The sequence below is a fragment of the Oncorhynchus masou genome, chromosome 13 (genome assembly GCF_036934945.1).
Source record: "Oncorhynchus masou masou isolate Uvic2021 chromosome 13, UVic_Omas_1.1, whole genome shotgun sequence".
Lineage (NCBI taxonomy): Eukaryota > Metazoa > Chordata > Actinopteri > Salmoniformes > Salmonidae > Oncorhynchus > Oncorhynchus masou.
This window is the reverse complement of record NC_088224.1, coordinates 8,045,585-8,067,779: the sequence shown is the minus strand read 5'-3', so window position 1 is coordinate 8,067,779 and position 22,195 is coordinate 8,045,585. Positions and strand designations below refer to the sequence as shown.

At 45.0% G+C, this 22,195-nt stretch overlaps 2 protein-coding genes across 2 annotated transcripts; both read right to left on the bottom strand.

The window, feature by feature from the left end:
* Positions 1-1,368: 1,368 nt before the first annotated feature.
* Positions 1,369-7,309, bottom strand: eif3i (eukaryotic translation initiation factor 3, subunit I). Its single transcript, XM_064982864.1, has 10 exons — positions 7,183-7,309; positions 6,547-6,639; positions 6,328-6,415; positions 5,590-5,655; positions 5,288-5,437; positions 4,919-5,046; positions 3,148-3,258; positions 2,900-2,989; positions 2,640-2,806; positions 1,369-2,245 (listed from the first exon to the last, which is right to left on the bottom strand). The coding sequence occupies exons 1-10, from the start codon at positions 7,183-7,185 to the stop codon at positions 2,164-2,166; spliced, it is 978 nt and encodes a 325-aa protein (XP_064838936.1). The 5' UTR covers positions 7,186-7,309; the 3' UTR covers positions 1,369-2,163.
* Positions 7,310-9,021: 1,712 nt separating this feature from the next.
* Positions 9,022-21,928, bottom strand: LOC135551685 (alpha-taxilin-like). The gene is made up of 12 exons (XM_064982863.1): positions 21,849-21,928; positions 20,970-21,172; positions 17,383-17,873; positions 16,437-16,478; positions 15,162-15,332; positions 13,134-13,199; positions 12,802-12,930; positions 12,338-12,457; positions 11,701-11,775; positions 11,473-11,565; positions 11,188-11,283; positions 9,022-10,720 (listed from the first exon to the last, which is right to left on the bottom strand). The coding sequence occupies exons 2-12, from the start codon at positions 21,160-21,162 to the stop codon at positions 10,409-10,411; spliced, it is 1,788 nt and encodes a 595-aa protein (XP_064838935.1). The 5' UTR covers positions 21,163-21,172; positions 21,849-21,928; the 3' UTR covers positions 9,022-10,408.
* Between the last annotated feature and the right edge of the window lie 267 nt (positions 21,929-22,195).

Sequence of the window (22,195 nt, the reverse complement as noted above, 5' to 3'; positions counted from 1 at the left end):
ATGGTTATCCAAGTCGAGTGGGGGGGGGGGGGGGGAAATTACTTCTCACTTGTTAGTTTACTACAGCGCATGTCTTCAATTACTCTCAATTTCACACTAGCTTGGTTTCCATCCGATTGGTGACCAGATTCTCATGCAAATATTCTGAAACCCGTTTTAAAAACGATATGCGCACTTTACCCATAAGTCAGTGTGACGTCAGTGCACAACTTTCAGCGGTTAAAATGCCCATGTATTGAATAAAAATAAATGGGTTTCCGTCGAACTACGGATGGTTTTGTCGTGAATCTGCCCACATTCTCTCTAAACAGGCTACCCACTGTTGAAGTTGGAAGTTTACATACACCTTAGCTAAATACATTCAAATTCAGTTTCACAATCCCTGACATTTAATCCTAGTAAAAATTCCCTGTTTTAGGTCAGGTAGGATCACTTTATTTTAAGAATGTGAAATGTTAGAATAGAGAAAATGATTTATTTCAGCACATTCCAAGGGGGTCAGAAGTTTGCATACACTCAAATAGTATTTGGTAGCATTGCCTTAAAATTGTTTAACTTGTGTCAAACATTTCAGGTAGCCTTCCACAAGCTTTCCACATTAAGTTAATTGAATTTTTGCCCATTCCTCCTGACTGAGCTGGTGTAACTAAGTCAGGGTCGTAGAACTCCTTGCTCGCACACGCTTTTTCAGTTCTGCCCACACATGTTCTATAGGATTGAGGTCAGGGCTTTGTGATGGCCACTCCAATACCTTGACTTTGTTAGCCATTTTGCCACAACTTTGGAAGTATGCTTGGGGTCATTGTCCATCTGCAACCAAGCTTTAACTTCCTGTCTGATGTCCTGGAAAAGTAAAAAAAAAGTACAATCTTTGTCCCCAGGTGCAGTTGCAAACCGTAGTCTGGCTTTTTAAGGCGGTTTTGGAGCAGTGGCTGCTTCCCTGTTGAGCGGCCTTTGAGGTTATGTCGATATAGGACTCGTTTTACAGTGGATATAGATAATTGTGTACCTGCTTCCTCCAGCATCTTCAGTCATTTTCTGCTGTTCTGGGATTGATTTGCACCAAGTACTTTTTCTAGGAGACAGAACGCGTCTCCTTGGTGTTTATACATTTGTACAGATGAATGTGGTACCTTCAGGCATTTGGAAATTGCTCCCAAGGTTGAACCAGACTTGTGGTCTACAATTTCTTTGCCTGAAATCAGCCAAGAGGCACATTGATATTTCAAATTATGACATCATTTCCTGGAACTTTCCAAGCTGTTTAAAGGCACAGTAAACTTCAGACCCATTGGAATTAATCTGTACGTGGGAAATGACTTGTGCCATGCAAAGTGGACTTGACAAAACTATAGTTTTCACAAGAAATGCATGGAATGGTTGATTAAGTTTTAATGGCTCCATCCTAAGTATGTAAACTTCCAATTATGGACAAGAGCTAAGATTATTTGTCAAACAGCAAGCATCGATAATGTCATCAGAACAAGACCCTCTATTGGAAAGGCGAATTAGTCTCACCTCTGCCCTGTCAAGTTCATTGGCTTCATATTAAGTACAAGCTGGGAAAGCGTGCAGTTAGTGGGAGGACCACATGTTAACGTTAACTAATATTCGCCCCATGAAGGTATCTCACAATTCTTAAACCGGATCCAACATGTTGATCTCCATTCTCAGGTTTGGATAGTACATGTACAGACAAACCCTGCAATAAAACCAATTTAGCTCAAAATCCATTTGTTCAATCAGTTTAGATACACGAATAGTGGTGGGGGTAAAACCAAGGGTACACTTTTAATTTTGTTTGTTTATATTTTATTTAATTTCTATACTGTCAGCTGTGGCAATCCAAACATTCCAGATGATTTATGATGACCAGACAAAATAATTCTCAAAGGCCTAAAGTCCCCCCCACCACTAGGGGGTGCATCTCAATAGTCTTCAGTGGCTTCTCTCCATCACAGATTTAAAAACCACTGAACAAGTAACAAACAATTCCTGGTAGTCATCCACCACCATTATTATTATTGCTGTGCCCTATCCTGCGTTCTCAGATCAGGAGAGGAGGCAACGACAGAGTATTGAGAAGCATCCCTGGTGTGTCCGTTGTTTCCTGTCTGGTGTTATCAGCAAAAAAAAAAAAAAAATGGCTGCCGGTCTTCTGTTTTACGCCTCCAGCTCGAAGTCAAAGTACTGAGGGTCAAAGTGATGGATCCTCGTATAGCCGTCCTCTCCCCCACTGGAATAGCTGAGGACGAGAGGCAAAAGAGAGGTTTTGTTTTCCAGAGACGCTGGTCATAGTGTGACAATTACACGATTGAGTTCCAAAATGGAACCCAGAACTGTTACTTACATACAACGAGAGCTGAGAATGATCACCAATTAAATATAGATTTGTCTTATCACAAGGCAACTAATTTCCGTCACAAATGCTTATTAGCAAGTACCGCTTCCCCCGTTTCAGCTCACAACCCAGAACCTCTGCCCTGGAAACACGACCGTCCCCCACGAAGCGTCTTACCAGTCGCGTCACCAAAAATCTAGCTATACAGCAGCGCTAGTGGGGACTCTTAGGTTGAGGACTGTGTGCTACACTTGGAAGGATAATCAAGTTCTATTCTTTAGTGCCTTTTGGACCTTACCTCTTGCCGTCTGGGTGGAACGCCACACAGTTGATGGGTCCGAAGTGACCCTTGACCCTGCCAAACTCCTCTTCGTAAGCTGCGTGGAAGAACCTGGCCTCGAACTTGCCGATCCTGGTGGAGGTGGTGGTGACCTCCATGGCCTCTTGACCTCCTCCCATCACAACCTACAACACACACAGGGGTTAAAGGTCAGCTCTGGGATAAAGAGGTGCTGCAGAAATGTTCTCTGACAGAAGTGGTTGTCTGGAGTGTCTTACGTGGTCCATTATGGGGGAGATGGCGGCAGAGTTGACAGGTCTCTCTGTCTTGAAGGACTTGATGTGATCTAGAGTTGTAGAGTCAAACAGCTGTGGGGTAGACAGACAAGTCAGTCAGACAGTACTTATAGGCAGTCAGCTGTTGAACACAACTAGTTAAGAAGCCCCAGTCCATCACTCTTCCTCGTCTTTAAACCTCCACCTCTCATCCATCAACATCTCTCCACTGGGCGGTCATCCCTGGATACCTTAGAGGAGCAGTCTTTAGATGCTGTGATGACCATGGTCAGATCAACGGAGGTCTGGATGTCGTTGATCTGTTTGTTGTGTTCTTTCACCTTCTTCAGCACCTCTCCAGACTGTAACACACATCAGAGACAATACTGTCACTATAATGATGTCCTGGCATGTACTAGATTATCCACTTCTCTCCCCTCTGTCTTCAATAAGTGTCAAAAACATTATTTGTCACACGCGCCGAATACAACATCTTTACCGTGAAATGCTTACTTTTACAAGCCCAACCAACAGTGCAGATCAAGAAGAGTTAATAACAACACAATAAAATAACAAGGCTCTATACAGGGGGTACCGGTACCGAGTCAAAACAAAATGAAGGGGGGGGTCCAACGTAAATAATGCGGTGGCCATTTGATTAATTGTTCAGCAGTCTTATGGCTTGGGGGTAGAAGCTGTTAAGGAGCCTTTTTGGTCCTAGACTTGGCGCTCGGGTACCGCTTGCCGTGCGGTAGCAGAGAAAGGAGTCTGACAATTTTTGGGGCTTTCCTCTGACACCGCCTAGTAGATAAATCCTGGATGGCAGGAAGCTTGGCCCCACACACCACCCTCTGTAGTGCCTGCCGAGTAGTTACCATACCAGGCGGTGATACAACCGGTCAGGATGCTCTCGATGGTGCAGCTGTAGAACCTTTTGAGGATCTGGGAACCCATTCCAAATCTTTTCAGTCTCCCGAGGGGGAAAGGATGTTGCCGTGCCCTCTTCAAGACTGTCTTGGTGTGCTTGGACCATGATAGTTTGTTGGCGATGTGGAAAGAACTTGAAACGACTGAACTCTCGACCCACTCCACTAAAGACCTGTCGATGTTAATGGCAGGTCAAACAGGCCCCATTTTCCTGTAGTCCATGATCATCTCCTTTGTCTTGCTCACATCGAGGGAGAGGTTGTAGTCCTGGCACCACACTGCCAGTTCTCTGACCTCCCAATAGGCTGGCTCATCGTTTTTGGTGACCAGGCCTACCACTGTCGTCTGCAAACGTAATGATGGTGTTGGAGTCGTGTTTGGCCACACCTTCTTGGGCGAACATGGAGTACTGGAGGGGACTAAGCACGCATCCCTGAGGGGCCCCCGTGTTGAGGATCAGCGTAGCAGGCGTGTTGTTACCTACCTTTCCCACCTGGGGGGGCTGTCAGGAAGTCCAGGATCCAGTTGCAGAGTGAGTTTTCAGTCCCAGGGTCCTTAGCTTAGTGATGCGCTTTGAGGGCACTATGGTGTTGAACGCTGAGCTGTAGTCAATGAACAGCATTCTCACGTAGTTGTTTTTTTTTCCGGGTGGGAAAGAGAGGTATGGAGTGCGATTGCGACATCTCTGGATTTGTATGCGAATGGGTCAGGGTATCCGGGAGGATGCTGTTAATGTGAGCCATGACTAGCCTTTCAAAGCACTTCATGGCTACCGAAGTGAGTCATTTAGGCAGATTACCTTTGACTATGGTTTCTTGGGTACAGGGACTATGGTGGTCTGCTTGAAACATGTCGGTATTACAGACTCGGTCAGGGAGAGGTTGAAAATGTCAGTGAAGACACTTGCCAGTTGGTCCACGCATGCTCTGAGTACACGTCCCGGTAATCCACCTGGCCCTGTGGCTTTGTGAATGTTGACCTGTTTTAAGGTCTTGCTCACATTGACTACCGAGAGCGTTATCACACAATCATCCAGAACAGCTGGTGCTCTCATGCATGCTTCAGTGTTGTGTGTTAATGTGTCAGTGTGTGCACCTTGGCGCTGAACTGGTTGATCTCCCCGTTCTCATGACCAGCAATAACAAACTCTCCCAGAGGCCCCCACACAGCACTGGTGATCTTAGACTCAGCGCAGGGCACCGTCAGGTATGGCTGGTTGTCCTCTACAGAGAGAGACGGGGACAGAGCGAGAGAGAGAGGTAGGGAGATAGTGGGAAAGATAGGAAGAAACATCCTCAGACAACTGATGGCTGTGAAACCAGATATACACATTCGGATCTAAAGGACACCCCAGAAAGCCTATTAGAAGGCAAGGGAAAGTTATCACAATGTTGCGTTCACCTTTACCTGCAAACAGCAGTTTCTATCCTGTTTTAATACCAATCTGAAGTATACACTACTTACCGATCTGCTGGGGGTCCCGTAGGTCGAAGTAGTTGAGGAAACACTGGTAGCCCATCTGCTTGTCTGTAGAGAACATGATGATGTTGCCACTGAAGTCAAAGCCACAGGTCCTCACAGCCGAGCTGGTGTTCAACATGGCTAGTTGTTTACCTGAGAGAGAGGGGTCATATCACACACACACACACAGTTGCATCACAAACCTCAGTCTCATACAGCCATGCGCTAACACACATACAGGTATCCCATCCAAGCACCAAAAGGAGTTCTTTTGTTTTCTCTCAAACACACACACACCTACGTACCAGTCTCGCAGTCCCATAGTCTGCAGCTGTTGTCTGCCGATCCCGTCAGCACGTTCTTGGTGTCCCCTGAGAGCATAGTTAAAGGACAAACAACAATCCCATTGCCTACCCTTAGTAAATTCATGTTGCCCATAACAAGGAACCGAAACAAAAATCCCGACACCGAATGGGGCTCACGCAGCAGTTCTAAGGCACTGCATCTCAATGATAGAGGCGTCACTACAGACCCGGGTTCAATTCCAGGCTGTATCACAAACGGCCTCGATTTGAAGTCTCATAGGGCGGCGCACAATTGGCCCAGCGTCGTCCCGGTATGGCCATCATTGTAAATATTAAATTATTTTTTTAACTGACTTGCCTAGTTAAATAACTAAATAAAATGACCCTTCTAGAAACATCATATACACCCAAATCAAAACCCCCAACACTCAATGACCCTTCTAGAAACATTATATACACCCAAATCAAAAACCCCAACACTCAATGACCCTTCTAGAAACATTTCTCGTAACATCACCCAGACCTTTATTTAAAGCTTTTTCAGCAAACTGTCCTTTTCTTTGATGATCCAGCACCATCCTCGGACAAACGTTTTTATTTTTGTTGCTGTAAAATTCTCATTTTTGGAAAGGGCTTCAAAGAAAGTTTAAAATCTTGGTCATTTGACATGATGGTCATTATAAATGGTAACTTGTACCATGGCGTGCATGGCTGTTAGAGGTCTTGAGTAAAGGATACAGTCACAGTCCACACACCACAAAGCTCCAGTGTGTCCATTGTAAGTTCCAAGCCTCTCCCCGTTCACAGAGTACCACACGTTCGCAACCTGTGAATAAAGCGCACACACAATGTGAATTGTTCGACTTACTGGTGGACGAGTGATAAAATAAAGGTAAAAAAAAATATATTTTCTACATACATGGCATTCTTCTGTGTTGTGTATAATTTCTTATTTACCGTGTCTTTGGCCACAGAGAATATCAAGTCTCCCTCTCGGTTGTATTTGATCTGTGTGATAGACCGCTCATGGCCCTGAAGCAAGATGGGTTTCTGCAGGGCACAAGAATAAGACATGTTAGTTAACTGCACAGACAGTTTAATATTGCCAGCTTTTTACTAGTACTAGCAGCTTGCTAACTAAACCAGTATTTAAAAGTCGAGACCGAAAAAGACTAAGATGTTTATAGCTGGCTAGCTAGCTAGTATCTAAATCTTCTAAACTATTGAGAATGGGAGTAACTTGCTATCGAGCTATGTGCTAACGGGTGGCTCATTGACTGTATGGAGAAGCAATCAAACATATGGGACAACCAAATAATAACTTATTAGCATTATGCTTAACATCGACAATGTTGGGGATGGCCAGCGTCATAAAATGATCAACCAAAAGGCGCCACATGTTCGATGTACTTGCCAGCTTGTATTATAATATTAGCTAGCTCGACTGACAACGCATCATCCTTTTCATGCTAATGAGTTAGCCACCATCGAGCTATCTGGTTAGCATAAACCGCGGACATTCTCGACAATTACACTGAAGTTCAGCACATATTGGCTAATCAAATTTAATCAGTTCTAATGTGATATACTCACCATAGCCGAAGCTTTACACTGGTCGCTTTATCCGTTGTAATCGTTATATGTGCCACCACAAAAACGAGAAAGGATGAAGACTCGTGTTGTTCGGCGCCGGGGCAAAGGCGGAAAAGGAGCGATAGTACTTCCGTGTCAAGCAGTGACCCCTGAACATTCTAAATGGCGCATTTTGCTCAGGCTAAAAGTGCCCCCCCCGGTGTCCAGTTTAGATATTCACCGAGATGAACTATTAAAGATGTAAAGAAAAGCTCACAAGTAATTTAAGAAGTTGTACAGCGGTAGACTGCAGTGAATTGTACATTGTTGCCAAGTTAAAAGGTATTGGCTGTGGTTTTCGGCACTGCATCTCGGTATCACTACTGATCCTGGTTCGAGTCCAGACTTTATCACAACCAGCTGTGATTGGGAGTCCCATAGGCGGCGCACAATTGGCCCAACGTCTTCTGGGTTAAGTCGTCATTATAAATAATAATTTGTTCTTAACTGACTTGCCTAGTTAAAAGGTTAAAAAAAAATTTTTTTAAATGGTCAACGCCTCAAAAGTACTTGCTAAGGAGGGGAGGTAGAAATAAAGACCAATGACCAAATCACAACATGTACATATTTTAATTAGCAAGACATTAATTATACAGAGTAAGAAAAATACATGGATAAAAATAATGGGGGAAAAAAATGGGGAAAAACCAAAATGAGAAACCATCTTGGGTTCTTAATCAACATGGATGAATCTCTAAAACATAATATGAAGCTCAGGAAAGTTAGTTAGTCAGTCTTTATTTATTTGTTTATGTAATAAAGAAAAGTATTGCATTCCTCAAACGCCCCCAGAGCCAGCCCAACACGACAAACTAAAACGAGGAAGACATGTGATGCTAACAAGGATCGACTCTACAGAAATTATTCATGTACTTTCATTGCAATAAAGCTATCATTCTTCCAACATAACTGATGGTGAAAATAAACTCAGGACAGAAAACGGAATGTTTCTCTCTTCCCCCCCCCCCCAGAGAGTATGGGGAACACACTGACCGCACCACAGCATATACACGTTGTGTCAACATAACACTACACAGTACATAGAAAATAAGCAAGTTGTTTTGTGACAAGGTTTATATAGAAGGAAGAATTTGCAATTAACCACTGAGGTTCAGGTTCAACATGTAGCACAAACAGGAACATCTTTTGCAACAAAAATGTGCATTTCTATTGGGAGAAATTCAGGTTGGTCCCTCCCCGTTAGATTCTGTTTGCTAACATTTGGTTCCTAGTGAACACACTCCAGGCCAGTGCACGCCAAAGAGAGTTGATAATACATTCTCAGTTAAGTGCTTCTCAAATCAAACTGACACCGAACTAGATAACAATGCTAAGGTTGCATAGAAATCTGTTTAAACGTACTTTACTTGACCGGATTGAACCAAAACTATCCAAGGAGAGTTACAATCTTGTTAAAGACGCATGGAATAGAGAATGTATCATTGGTAGCCACCTGTGTCAGTACATTTCAATATCCGTTTCAGTGGAATCTATACATCTTAAAACATAAACGATCATGTTCGCAAAGACAGCCAGCATGAAAACGTTAAAACATTTTCCATTGGAACCCATGTTGTAGAATGAAATTGAAAAGCATGTAATACGAGTGTGTAATGGATACTTGCATATTGTGGGAATGAGGAGGAACATCAAATTGGTCAATGAATGCTTAAAAAAAAAAAATATATATATATATCTCCAAGGAAGAGTCAAAACACACACACACACACACACTTAGAGATATATATATTTAAGCTACATACATATACATATATATATAGAGCGGTGTTTTGACTCTTCCTTATATATATATATTTTTTTTTTTAACAGTTGTATATCAAACAAATACAGTGTACAAACTCTGCTGTGCAGTCTTTGCAACATAAAGGAGGTCCAAAGTACAGTATGATTTAAAGCAGAGTCGGGGTCAACTCCACATTTTCCTAATTGAAAACTATTGAGGATAATTGAACGGAATTAAAACCCAACACTGATATAAAGAAGCAACCCAAAACCCAACGAAAAGAACAAGGCGATTTTTTCTAATCTCCAGGTGTATTCATTAGTACAAACCTTAACAAAACATTTTGCAGCAGAAAACATTTAGAAATGAAAAAAAATTCTCTTGTTGGAGAAATTCAGCTCAGGTCCCTCCTCATTTCACCCCCCATTTGCTTCCGGTTGGTTCCTCGTGAATAAAACCCTGGTCTAAGAGCATTTTGTGTGGATCCAACGATACTACAAGATTCATAAAGAATATCTACACCATCCCTTTAAGTGTTTTGATGCTCTGGACCTAAACAAGGATGTCTAAAATGGAATGAAAGTGAACCTTTTGCAAGATTATCCCCAACCTAGATATATACACTCTGCTCTCTGTAGCGAAGGAAAGGTCAGGTGATTCCTACATGCGCTGATGAGTTAGCCATGCTTTCAGTGTTCAACTTTAAAAAAAATAACAATAAAAAATAAAAATCCTAAAATTCAAGTTTAACTGTGGCCGTACATTTGCAGATTCACTATATCTTAACCTCTTTATGACTGACACACACGGATGCGCGCGCACACATGAAAAAGAGGGACTGATGGAGACAAGCACACACACACGAAATACCTTCCTGTCCCAACATCTTTACTGTAGATTTACCTTCCTAAGCAGCCAGTGTCCCAAATAACACCCTATTCCAACAGAGCTCTGGTGAAAAGTAGTGCACTATATAGGGAATTGGGTGCCATTTGGGATGAAGCCTTTTTTTTGTTGTTGCTTGCTTTGCCTCGCATAAAAGCTGTGATTTCCATGAACATTTGTGTACTAGAGTTCTCAAAGGAAAAATAAAAAAAAAGACCAAAAAACAAAACACGCAGGATGAAGAAGCTCCAATAATCATCCCTGACTGACACCATCATCACCTTCAACTCTCCAGGAGCCACCAGAGTAGGTAGAAGCTGCTAACTGACTACAGATCCAGGGTCAGATGTTCTTGCACCGCCCTATTGGTTTTAAGTTGGACGTAAGGGAATCTGATCCTAGATCTGTGGTTAGGGGACAACTTTATCTAACTCTGGGGGAAAATCATACAGACCCACACTCTTAACTCCCACATTAATAGTGGCTTGGCTTGCAGGCTGGTAGTTGGTAATCGGTCGGTGAAGGGGAGACTGAGCGGTGTTGCCCAGGCAAGAGGTCTCATTCCCGGGCAGTGAGGGTGGCTGCACAGGCCTGGTTCTCAGTGTCCAACTCTGGGCCACAGTGGCAGCCATGGGAGCAGGGTATTGGGGAGCTGGGGGTGGTGGTGTCGGGGTCTGGGCTAGGCTCCTGGGAGTCTGTGGGGGGTAGGGAAGGGGATTCGGCCCCTGGGCTGTTGTCCCCGGGGCCGGTGCTCAGGCCCTGAACCTTCTTGCTGAGTTCGTTGCGTTCGTTCTGCAGCGCACGGCAAAGCTTTTCCAACTTCCCTACCTTCCCCTGGAGGCTGTCGAACTCACGGTCCTGCAGAGTTTTCTACAGAAGGCACACAGATACACAAACTTACACTTGGTGTACAAAACATTAAGAACACCTGCTCTCCCCATGACATTTCACCTGGTCAGTCTATGACCCCTTATTGATGTCCCTTGTTATATCCACTTCAAATCAGTGTAGATGAAGGGGAGGAGACTGGTTAAAAAATGATTTTTCAGCCTTGAGACAATTGAGACATGGATAGTGTATATGTGCCATTCAGAGGGTGAATGGGCAAAAAAATATATTTAAGTGCTGTGTTATGGTAGTAGGTGCCAGGCACACCGGTTTGTGTCAAGAACTACAACGCTGCTTGGATTTTGGCACTCAACAGTTTCCTGTGTGTATCAAGAATGTTCCTAATGTTTCGTACACTCAAGTGTATATCTTGCACTTTTCCCAACAAAACACAAAATACAGACACACCAATAGAAAAGGCCCCATTCAGTGAGTAAAAGCCAGCCTACCTCCTCAGCCATGTTCAGCAGGGCCTTGTTGCTGCTCTCCCACCTGGAACGATACATGGTCGTCTCCTTCTCCAGCTTCTTGATCTTCTTCGTCATCTATGGACACACACACACAGGGTGGACTACAACCAAGACACACTTCTGACCACGGACTACACCAAGACAGACCGTCTGACATGACCAACCAAGACAGACTACAACCAAGACAGACCGTTTTCTGACCACGGACTACAACCAAGACAGACCGTCTTCTGAGATCTCTGCTGATGTGTGACAGACACTCACCTTCTCCATCTCTTGTTTGAAAGTGGTGAACACCTCATTGCTCTTGGACAGAGTAGTCTGGAACTCCTCAAACTTCTCTGTGTATAAGGACAGCTGGATGGGCAGACAGGAAAGGATGGAGCGGAAACAGGGAAAGAGAGGAAGGTCAGTTCCAACACATTAACTTCCCAGCTGGTTGTTTACCAGAGATGGGACAGAGTGGATGCACCTGAGAGCTGAAACAGATACCTGTTGTTTGAGATGGGCTTCCTGCTGCTTCATCAGCTCACACATCCTCTGAGACTCCACCGCTTCCTTCAACAGCTGGAGAGAAGAAGAGGAGACTAACATGAAATCAACCCTAACACATCCTCTGAGACTCGACCTCTTCCTTCAACAGCTGGAGAGAAGAGGAGACTAACATGAAATCAACCCTAACACATCCTCTGAGACTCGACCTCTTCCTTCAACAGCTGGAGAGAAGAAGAGGAGACTAACATGAAATCAACCCTAACACATCCTCTGAGACTCGACCGCTTCCTTCAACAGCCGGAGAGACATCAGAAGACCAAAATAAAGAGTTGTGGGTTTGATTTAAGCAATAAGGCACGAGGGGAGCGTTGCGTCATGGCTAAGAAAAGCCCTTAGCCGTGGTATATTGGCCAGATACCACAAACCCCCAAGGTGCCTTATTGCTATTATAAACTGGTTACCAAAGGTAATTAGAGCAGTACAAATAAATGTTTTGTCATATTCGTGGTATACATTCAGCCAATCAGCATTCAGGGCTCGAACCACCCAGTTTCTAATCCCACGTGATATAGTCATTGAGTTGAACACGTTGACTTGAGTGTTCACCAAACAACCATATTCAATTGTTACTCACAAAGTCCTTCTCTCTGTGATGTCGGTCCTCAGACTCCAGAAGCAGTTCCTGAGCCTGTTGTAGCTTCGCATCCACCAACTGTTGCTGCAGGTCCTTATGCTTGAACACCTTGTCAATGTGCTGAGAGGACAGGGGGTTATAATACTCACATGACCAGAACATCGTTAGACCTTTCCTGCAGTTGCACCTTGTGTGCTTTAGTTATGCAAGTAAATGTCCATGTCCTTCCTGGCAGAGCTGCAGCACTCCTGTCTGCTCCCCACTCCAAACCACCATTCCCCACCCCCCAACATTCTCCCACTCCCCATTCCCACTCCCACCCCTCCCACTCCCACCACTCCAAACCACACTCCCACCACTCCAAACCACACTCCCACCACTCCAAACCACACTCCCACCACTCCAAACCACACTCCCACCACTCCAAACCACACTCCCACCATTCTCCCCACTCCAAAACATACCTCCTCTCGTAGTTCGTACTGTTGGATGAGTTTCTTGAGCTTCTCTGCCAGCTCAGAGTTCTCCAGCCTCAGACTGGCATTCCTCTCGTTATGCTGCTCCATCTGGGCCTGGATGTCATTCAGAGTCACCTGGGAACACACACACACACGAACGAGAGGATGTTACATCATAATAGACAACCAGGAAGTGTTTTATCCTTGGGTGAAAGTCATTAGTATTTTCCTTGATTCTTGGCCTAGTTCTTCAACACTCATTGGGAAAAGATTGTGGCAATAAATCAAGGAAAGACTAGAGATTCATCCCTTCTTTACACACAATGCTAGTGGCTCACCTGGAAGTGTGATGTCACCACCTTCCTCTTCTCCTCCTCCACGCGTGCACGTTGTGTCCCGTCCTCCTGCAAGAGCAAGTTAGCTTTAAAATGCACAGCTCCATTTTACTCCAAAAAGTTGTTAAACTTCATAAATAAAAAATAAAATAAAAAAACGTTTTGGTTCACAAAGATATGGTCCTAGCAATCAGAGAACTAGAAGACTCATCTAGTTTTTGGAGAGCAGATCACATTTGTCAAGTCGTTGAGCATCATTGGTTACCGCCTTTCAAGGGGATAAAATTGTCAGACTTGCGTCTATAATGTCGACTGCACGAACTTGACAAATATCATGGTGATCAAAAGTCATTAGGTTCACTGCAGTCGACAGTTGCTCTTCGCCAACTTAATCCTGAGGCTCTACAGTCAGCCAATCATTAGGCTGATTCTTCACTGTTGAGAATGGTGTTTTGTGGGTACTATTTAATGAAGCTGCCAGTTGAGGACTTGTGAAATGTCTGTTTCTCAAACTAGACACTCTAGTGTACTTGTCCTCTTGCTCAGTTGTGCACCGGGGCCTCCCACTCTTCTTTCTATTCTGGTTAGAGCCAGTTTGCGCTGTTCTGTGAAGGGAGTAGTACACAGCGTTGTACGAGATATTCAGTTTCTTGGCAATTTCTCACATGGAACAGCCTTAATTTCTCTGAACAAGAACAGACTGAAGAGTTTCAGAAGAAAGGTCTTTGTTTCTGGACATTTTGAGCCTGTAATTGAACCCACAAATGCTGATGCTCCAGATACTCAACTAGTCTAAAGAAGGCCAGTTTTATTGCTTCTTTAATCAGAACAACAGTTTTAAGCTGTACTAACGTAATTGCAAAAGGGTTTTCTAATGATCAATTAGCCTTTTAAAATTATAAACTTGGATTATCTAACACAACGTGCCATTGGAACACAGGAGTGATGGTTGTGGATAATGGGCCTTTGTACGCCTATGTAGATATTCCATTAAAACAATCTGCCGTTTTCAGCTACTATAGTAATTTACAACATTAACAATGTCTACACTGTATTTCTGATCAACTTGATATTATTGTAATGGACAAAAAGGACATTTCTAAGTGACCCCAAACTTTTGAAAGAAAGTGTAAATTAATGTGTTATTGAAGGCTCTTTATCAATAATTGATTATACAATTTACAAACATGATTCCAGTTTGTGAGTCTATGATTTGGGGGTTGGAGACGTGTGTATTTTGACATGATCAAAAACATATTTTTTTAAACAATGGCAACACTGCCATGTTGATCTGAGCCTTTTTGTTGGAAAACCACATTGGTGTCCAACTTTCGGCTGTCGCAAATGCACCTCCCCCGACTGGTCTGCAGGCGATTGCTTTAGAGTGACTGTTCAAAGGAGGCCTATGTGAGCTCCGCCCCTCTCTGTCTGACCTGACTGATTCACACTGCGCTGGCCCGAATACAGACTTACGCCACACTGCGCTGGCCCGAATACAGACTTACGCCACACTGCGCTGGCCCGAATACAGACTTACGCCACACTGCGCTGGCCCGAATACAGACTTACGCCACACCGCGCTGGCCCGAATACAGACTTACGCCACACTGTGATGGCCCGTCCTTTCCAGCAGTGTTCAAGCAATAATGGTGGCCAGCACATTCAAGCTCAGCCCGGTTTGGCTCAGTAGTGTGAAAAAGGTACAGCTTCATTGTCCTTTACCTCAGGGATCATTACCTAGAGTCATCCATGGGGGCGATTATTTTTCTTGAGCAGATGATCAAGGGACCGGAATATAATTTGGAATAATTTGTAGACTGCAAATTGAACTGCAAGAAGCCCAAACAGATGTTTGACTAAAACACAATAATTTCATACCTTGCTTATATATTTGTATACGATCAGACATCTCTATTATACGCGGGAATACTTTGGAACAGATTTACACCTCGGTAAACTTTGGGGGCCCAAATTAATATCACCAGGGGCCAAATTCGACCTGGGTGCCACCAGTTGGGGAATCCTGCCAACCTTGAGTGTGCGGTTGTGTCTCTGCAGCTCCCTACAGAGTGACTCCAGTTTGCTGCGTGCCAGGATAGCCTTGCTGTGTTCCTTCTTTAGGTGGTCTGTCTCCTGCACCAGCTGGGACTGTTTCTTCTGTAGGACCCGCATTTGCTTCTGACTGTTCCGTTGCTCCTCCAGCTGCGCACACACACACAGAGAAATTAGAGTTTAATTTATAAAAACACAGCCTCTCTCCCCCTCTGGGCTCTCTCCCCTCCATCAGTCAGCCTCCCTCCCCTCCATCAGTCAGCCTCTCTCCCCTCCATCAGTCAGCCTCTCTCCCCTCCATCAGTCAGCCCCTCTCCCCTCCATCAGTCAGCCCCTCTCCCCTCCATCAGTCAGCCCCTCTCAGCCTCCTCAGTCCAGCCTCTCTCCCCCTCCATCAGTCAGCCTCTCTCCCCTCCATCAGTCAGCCCCTCTCCCCTCCATCAGTCAGCCTCTCTCCCCTCCATCAGTCAGCCCCTCTCCCCTCCATCAGTCAGCCTCTCTCCCCTCCTTCAGCCAGCCTCCCCTCCTTCAGCCATCCTCTCTCCCCCTCTGGGCTCCCACCCCTCCATCAGCCACACCCAGAAAAGGACTTACAAACATAGGCCTGTCTCCATCAGTCAGCCACCCCCCATGAGTCAGTTCTCATACACTCCATCAGTCAATCTGTCACCTCCATCACACCTCACATGTTATGGACACACAGGACAGACCTGCACTGCATCACATAAATCAGCAATAAATCCACGACTCATTCCCACATGGAAGGTCAGCCTACGTTGAGCCGCCATGCCCATGATGACCAGACAGACAGACAGACAAAGGAGACAATCTACTACTGGCTGATACACAGATGGAGCTAGATAGCCAAAAGCCTCCTCCTTCAGCCATGCTAAAATGAAAAGGACTTAAAAACATAGGCCTGCCAACAAATAACAAATAAAAAAGTTGATTTACTAAACCAACAGCCGTTGAGACACACACACACCCACATGTTATGGACACACAGGACAGACTGCACTGCATCACATAAGTCACTACTAACCAGATTCCCACATGGAAGGTCAGCCTTCTTGAGAGTCCTGCCCATGATTTCTCAGACAGACAGACAAAGGAGTATTACTAGGGTCTGCATCAGATGGAGGCTAGATATAAAAGACGGCTTTCCCATGCTAAAAGGACAAATAAAAGAGTTGATTTACTAAACCATTCAGTGAGACACACACACACACATCACACACAGGGACCCAGTACAACCAGATCAGCATACTTCTTACAGAGTCCTGCCAGTTTCATCCTCTGGTGTGTAACACCACCTCATCACAACAGGGACCCAGCAACACACAGGACAGAGGGGGGAGACATTCAGTGTAACACCACCTCATCACAACAGGGACCCAGCAACACACAGGACAGAGGGGGGGACATTCAGTGTAACACCACCTCATCACAACAGGGACCCAGCAACACACAGGACAGAGGGGGACGGCATTCAGTGCAACACCACCTCATCACAACAGGGACCCAGCAACACACAGGACAGGGACCCAGCAACACACAGGACAGGGGACATTCAGTGCAACACCACCTCATCACAACAGGGACCCAGCAACACACAGGACAGAGGGGGGGGGGAGACATTCAGTGCAACACCACCTCATCACAACAGGGAACCAGCAACACACAGGACAGAGAACAGGGGGGGACATTCAGTGCAACACCACCTCATCACAACAGGGACCCAGCAACACACAGAACAGGGGGGGGAGACATTCAGTGCAACACCACCTCATCACAACAGGGACCCAGCAACACACAGGACAGGGGGGGGGGGGGAGAGACATTCAGTGCAACACCACCTCATCACAACAGGGACAGGGACCCAGCAACACACAGGACAGGGGGGGGAGACATTCAGTGCAACACCACCTCATCACAACAGGGACCCAGCAACACACAGGACGGGGGGGAGACATTCAGTGCAACACCACCTCATCACAACAGGGACCCAGCAACACACAGGGGGAAGCTGTCCAGTCCTAAACCCCCTAGCCACCACCTGTATGAATAAAGGAATCTGATGATGACAGCTAGATATATTAGTGACCAATATGGACGGGTAAGAGCTCCATACTGTCCTTCGGGACCAGGGTTGGAGGTCACCGACCTCCACCAAGATCCAACGACAAGCACCTAGGAATACACCCTCGGGGTTGATTTCAGAGCAACAGAACCAGTCCTTACCCAGACCCTTCACCTTCTTCTTGTCCTGAGTCTTCGCCTTCTCCTTCTCCACTCCGCAGGCGTTCACTTTGACATCCTCTGGCTTCACGTCCAGCTCCTTCTCATTGGCCAGGCCGTTGAGCACAGGGCCGTGTGATTGGCCGTTGGGCAGGTTAACCCCGTCTTCCCCGTTGTCCTCCAGGCAGTAGGTGTTGAGGATGTCCTCCAGCTGGCGGCTCAGCTCCTCAGCCATGTCACACTGAGACGACACCCCCTCTGCTGCAGTAGAGACGGGGACAGGGTCTACTATAGTAGAGACTGGGATGGGTACAGGGTCTGCTATAGTAGAGACTGGGACGGGTACAGCGTCTGCTATAGTAGAGACTGGGACGAAAGCAGGCTCTTCTACAGGTGGGACCGCGGGGAGAGCTGCAGACTCTGCTGTGTTGGGAACGGCAGACACCTCTCCCACTAGACAGAAGGGAAGGACACATATGTTATTACAACATTAGCTAAAGTGTACCGGCTGTATGGCTATGCTGCTGCCATAGTTGAGATACTTTGCAGTCCTGCTTATGTGTACTAAGGTTGAAGGGTGGGAACACAGCTACTGAGATTCACCACCCAAAATCACTCCCTTTACCCAGGATAAATAACTACTATTATAGAATTATTTAAAAAAGAACAGCATGTGGTGAAATGGAACTGTTATATGATATGCAATGTCTGAATCTGGCTTCTTTACATGATGAATCATAAACGCTCCATCTCCGGGTGGGGGGGGCAGACGGCCCATCTCCGGGTGGGGGCAGACGGCCCATCTCCGGGTGGGGGGGCAGACGGCCCATCTCCGGGTGGGGGGGCAGACGGCCCATCTCCGGGTGGGGGGGCAGACGGCCCATCTCCGGGTCAGACGGCCCATCTCCGGGTGGGGGCAGACGGCCCATCTCCGGGTGGGGGGGGCAGCCCATCTCGGGTGGGGGCAGGGCCCATCTCCGGGGAGCAGACGGCCCATCTCCGGGTGGGGGCAGACGGCCCATCTCCGGGTGGGGGGGCCCACGGCCCATCTCCGGGTGGGGGCAGACGGCCCATCTCCGGGTGGGGGCAGACGGCCCATCTCCGGGTGGAGTGAGTTACCAATGCACGTATAAAGAAGGAATGTCTAATTTCCATCTCTATCTGCCTTTCTGGGGTCACATTATGTTTTTTTGTAAAGATGTTTTTCATTGCAGCTGCAGAGTTTTAAAACTTCACTTGAACATCGTTGCTTTAAAATCAGTACAGTCGCGAGCACTCTCAATCTCTCCCCCAAAAAACCCATTAAAACAGTACTCAAAAGACAGATTTTTGATAGATAGACACACACACACACTAGCCTACCCCTTTCAGGAAATAAATTCAATGCAGAATTAGCTTTATGTTTAGTTCATTAACGACGGGTTAAGCAAAATGAGCTCGTAACTACGCCTTTAGCACCTGTTTCTTTAGCAATACACACACCTCTGCTGCACTGGCCTCTCCCTTTTAAAAACAACCTTCCTTAGCTCTTGGGGTCCCATGCAGGAGAAGCTAGATTAGAATAGCCGGAAATCGTTGTTTGTAGCTTTTCTTCTTCCAAAAGATCATTCGAAGAGGGACGCAAGCTCGTTTGCTGAATGTTAAGTACAGCAGCCAACAGAACTCACAGGTAGTTTGAAAGAAGAGCAAACATGCAATGGTGGTGGGCTATAGCAGTTATTAATTCAGACCCATAACCATTCAGATGGTGGTAGACTATAGCAGTTATTAATTCAGACCCATAACCATTCAGATGGTGGTAGACTATAGCAGTTATTAATTCAGACCCATAACCATTCAGATGGTGGTGGGCTCTAGCAGTTATTAATTCAGACCCATAACCATTCAGATGGTGGTAGGCTATAGCAGTTATTAATTCAGACCCATAACCATTCAGATGGTGGTAGGCTATAGCAGTTATTAATTCAGACCCATAACCATTCAGATGGTGGTAGACTATAGCAGTTATTAATTCAGACCCATAACCATTCAGATGGTGGTAGGCTATAGCTGTTATTAATTCAGACCCATAACCATTCAGATGGTGGTGGGCTATAGCAGTCATTAATTCAGACCCATAACCATTCAGATGCTGGTAGGCTATAGCAGTTATTAATTCAGACCCCATTAACCAGTTATTAATTCAGACCCATAACCATTCAGATGGTGGTAGGCTATAGCAGTCATTAATTCAGACCCATAACCATTCAGATGGTGGTAGACTATAGCAGTTATTAATTCAGACCCAGAAGAGAAGAGAAGTGAAAGCCTCCTGCATCTAATTCTAGTCCTATATTATTCAAGGATGTCATTAGAATGATGAAGGTAAGGACAATGAAACACACTTTCATTTAACATTTGAAAGTGAGGAAGGAAGCAACAATACATTGATGTAGGCTAATAACAGGGGAACTATTATGAAAGATAGATATCTATCTATCTATACACACACACACACACACATACACACACACACACACACACACACACACACACACACACACACGAGTCAGCCGAATTATACAAATAGGCCCTATTATATTTCAAATGAAAAACAAATTCTCTAGCCTATACATGTAACTTTGGGTGGCGCAGAAATTGGCTCAGCGTCGGCTGGGTTAGGGGATTTAAAAAAAAACACAACAACCTTTATTTAACTAGGCAAGTCAGTTAAGAACACATTTTTATTTACAATGACGGCCTACCACGGCCAAACCTGGACCAATTGTGCACCGCCCTACGGGACTCCCAATCACAGCTGGATGTGATGCAGCCTGGATTCGAACCAGGTACCGGACGGTTTGAAAATAAGAATTTGTTCTTAACTGAGTTGCCTAGTTAAATTAAAGCACTTTTGTAGGCCGCATGTGCTGCACCAGCATCATGTTCTCTCCCTGCTTTATCGCTGTTTGAAGGATGTGCGTAACTCCAGTCCCAACAATACAGTTCACACTCAAAAAGATCAACCTACTGAAGCTAGTTTCATTTATGTACCCAAGAGAGCTCAGAGCTAGCCACATCTATGGGCTCTTGTGTTTTTCTGTATTGGATAACGGCACAATCATTTGGGTTTTTTGGGGGCTTGGGCTCATGAAATGTCTAATGTAGGGCTGATAAAATGTACTTAATGTATGGCCCATCAGGAGCAGCTAGCATCAGGCTTGAATTTTCAATCAGAAAAGTGATTTATTCTCCGGATGGAACATTTGTAAAAAAAAATAGACTGAAAATATCCAACCCTAAAGTGTAAACAAGAATTCAGAGTAAATGAGCGTTGTTGAAGGTTCCTAGCGCAATAGACTTGGAGTTACATTCATTATTTTAATACTGCAAAACTTGACACGTTGTGGCTGAAAGATGTGATAGCTACACAAAACTATAGTGACAAATAGCCAACCCTGTCAAAAGATGTTCACCGTAAACATTGAAAATTGGTGCATTTGACGAGCGTTATTAGTTCCATCACATCTGTGACAATCAGTGTCACTTAAGACACAGTGCTAACGTTACCTGAACTTTCAGCCCCATCAATCTGTGAAGGTCTGTCTGGCTCTTTAGGGCTGACAGTAGCTATAACGTCTTTTGGGCTACTGGTCTCTGTAACGTCTTTTGCCGCTGTGCTTCCCTCCATCTCTCCAGTGCCAGGTGGTGGAGCCGCGTCACTGCCCTGCGTGGCCGACTCTTCCGTGTCCTGTTTCTTCATGATGAAATGCCTGAAACATAGTATTAAAAAAAATGGTCATCGATCATTATGTTTGTATATGGAAAAATTTAACTGTGCCGTGTCTGTTACAGATCCGAATATTCAAATGTTCGCTGGCTATTATAAAACACATGTTGCACCTGCACTTGAGAAAAGCAAGAAACGTAACTGCCAAACGTCTAGTTAAACCTTTAAGTTAGCTCGCTTTCGGTCAGCTGTTCACCAGTAATCACGCTTTTACTAATGTAAAAATGGATCTGAAATGGCGAACGACAGTTAACGTTAGTTAGCTAAGTTACCAGCATAGCAACGAATTAATGTGGACGAAGTTACATTTTCAACACGGCCAAAGTCTAGCTAGCTATATGCTAGCGAGTGGAAGAGTTAACAATTTTGGAAAGTCATCAACTCACTAGCTTTGTCAAGCAAGTGAAACAATACCCCTTCTATTAGCAACCAAAACACACAACTTAGCTACTGGAAAGTGAAACTAGTTTAACAAATGACAGTGCCGTTTAGAAGAGTTCGCAAGCTAGCTAAGTTCGCTAGTTAGCATTTTGCTTTCTAGCTTGGCTCTACGCTAGGGAACAAACCAAAGAAACACGACACCTCATATGGCACAGTCATTATTAATTCGTTGGGATAAGCTTTAGGTAATTTATTAGAAAATAAAAATTACGGTTTACCTTCTTCCAACTCTATAAATACACGTCTCTGTTGCCTACTGCTTTTCCTCCTACCGACCGTGACAGGAAATACACAAGGCACAACGGAAGTGCGTAGCTAACAATTGCGGGTAAGTGGAATATGTCGTTCAAACGCCCTACTCAGAACTACAAAAACTTTTATTCACGGTTTCGAAACTGAACAAAAATATAAACGCAACATGCAACAATTTTAACAACTTTACTGAGTTACAGTTCATATAAGGATATCAGTTAATTCAAATAAATTCATAAATCCCTAATCTATGGATTTCACATGACTGGGCAGGGGTGCAGCCATGGGTGGACCAGGGAGGGCATAGGCCCAC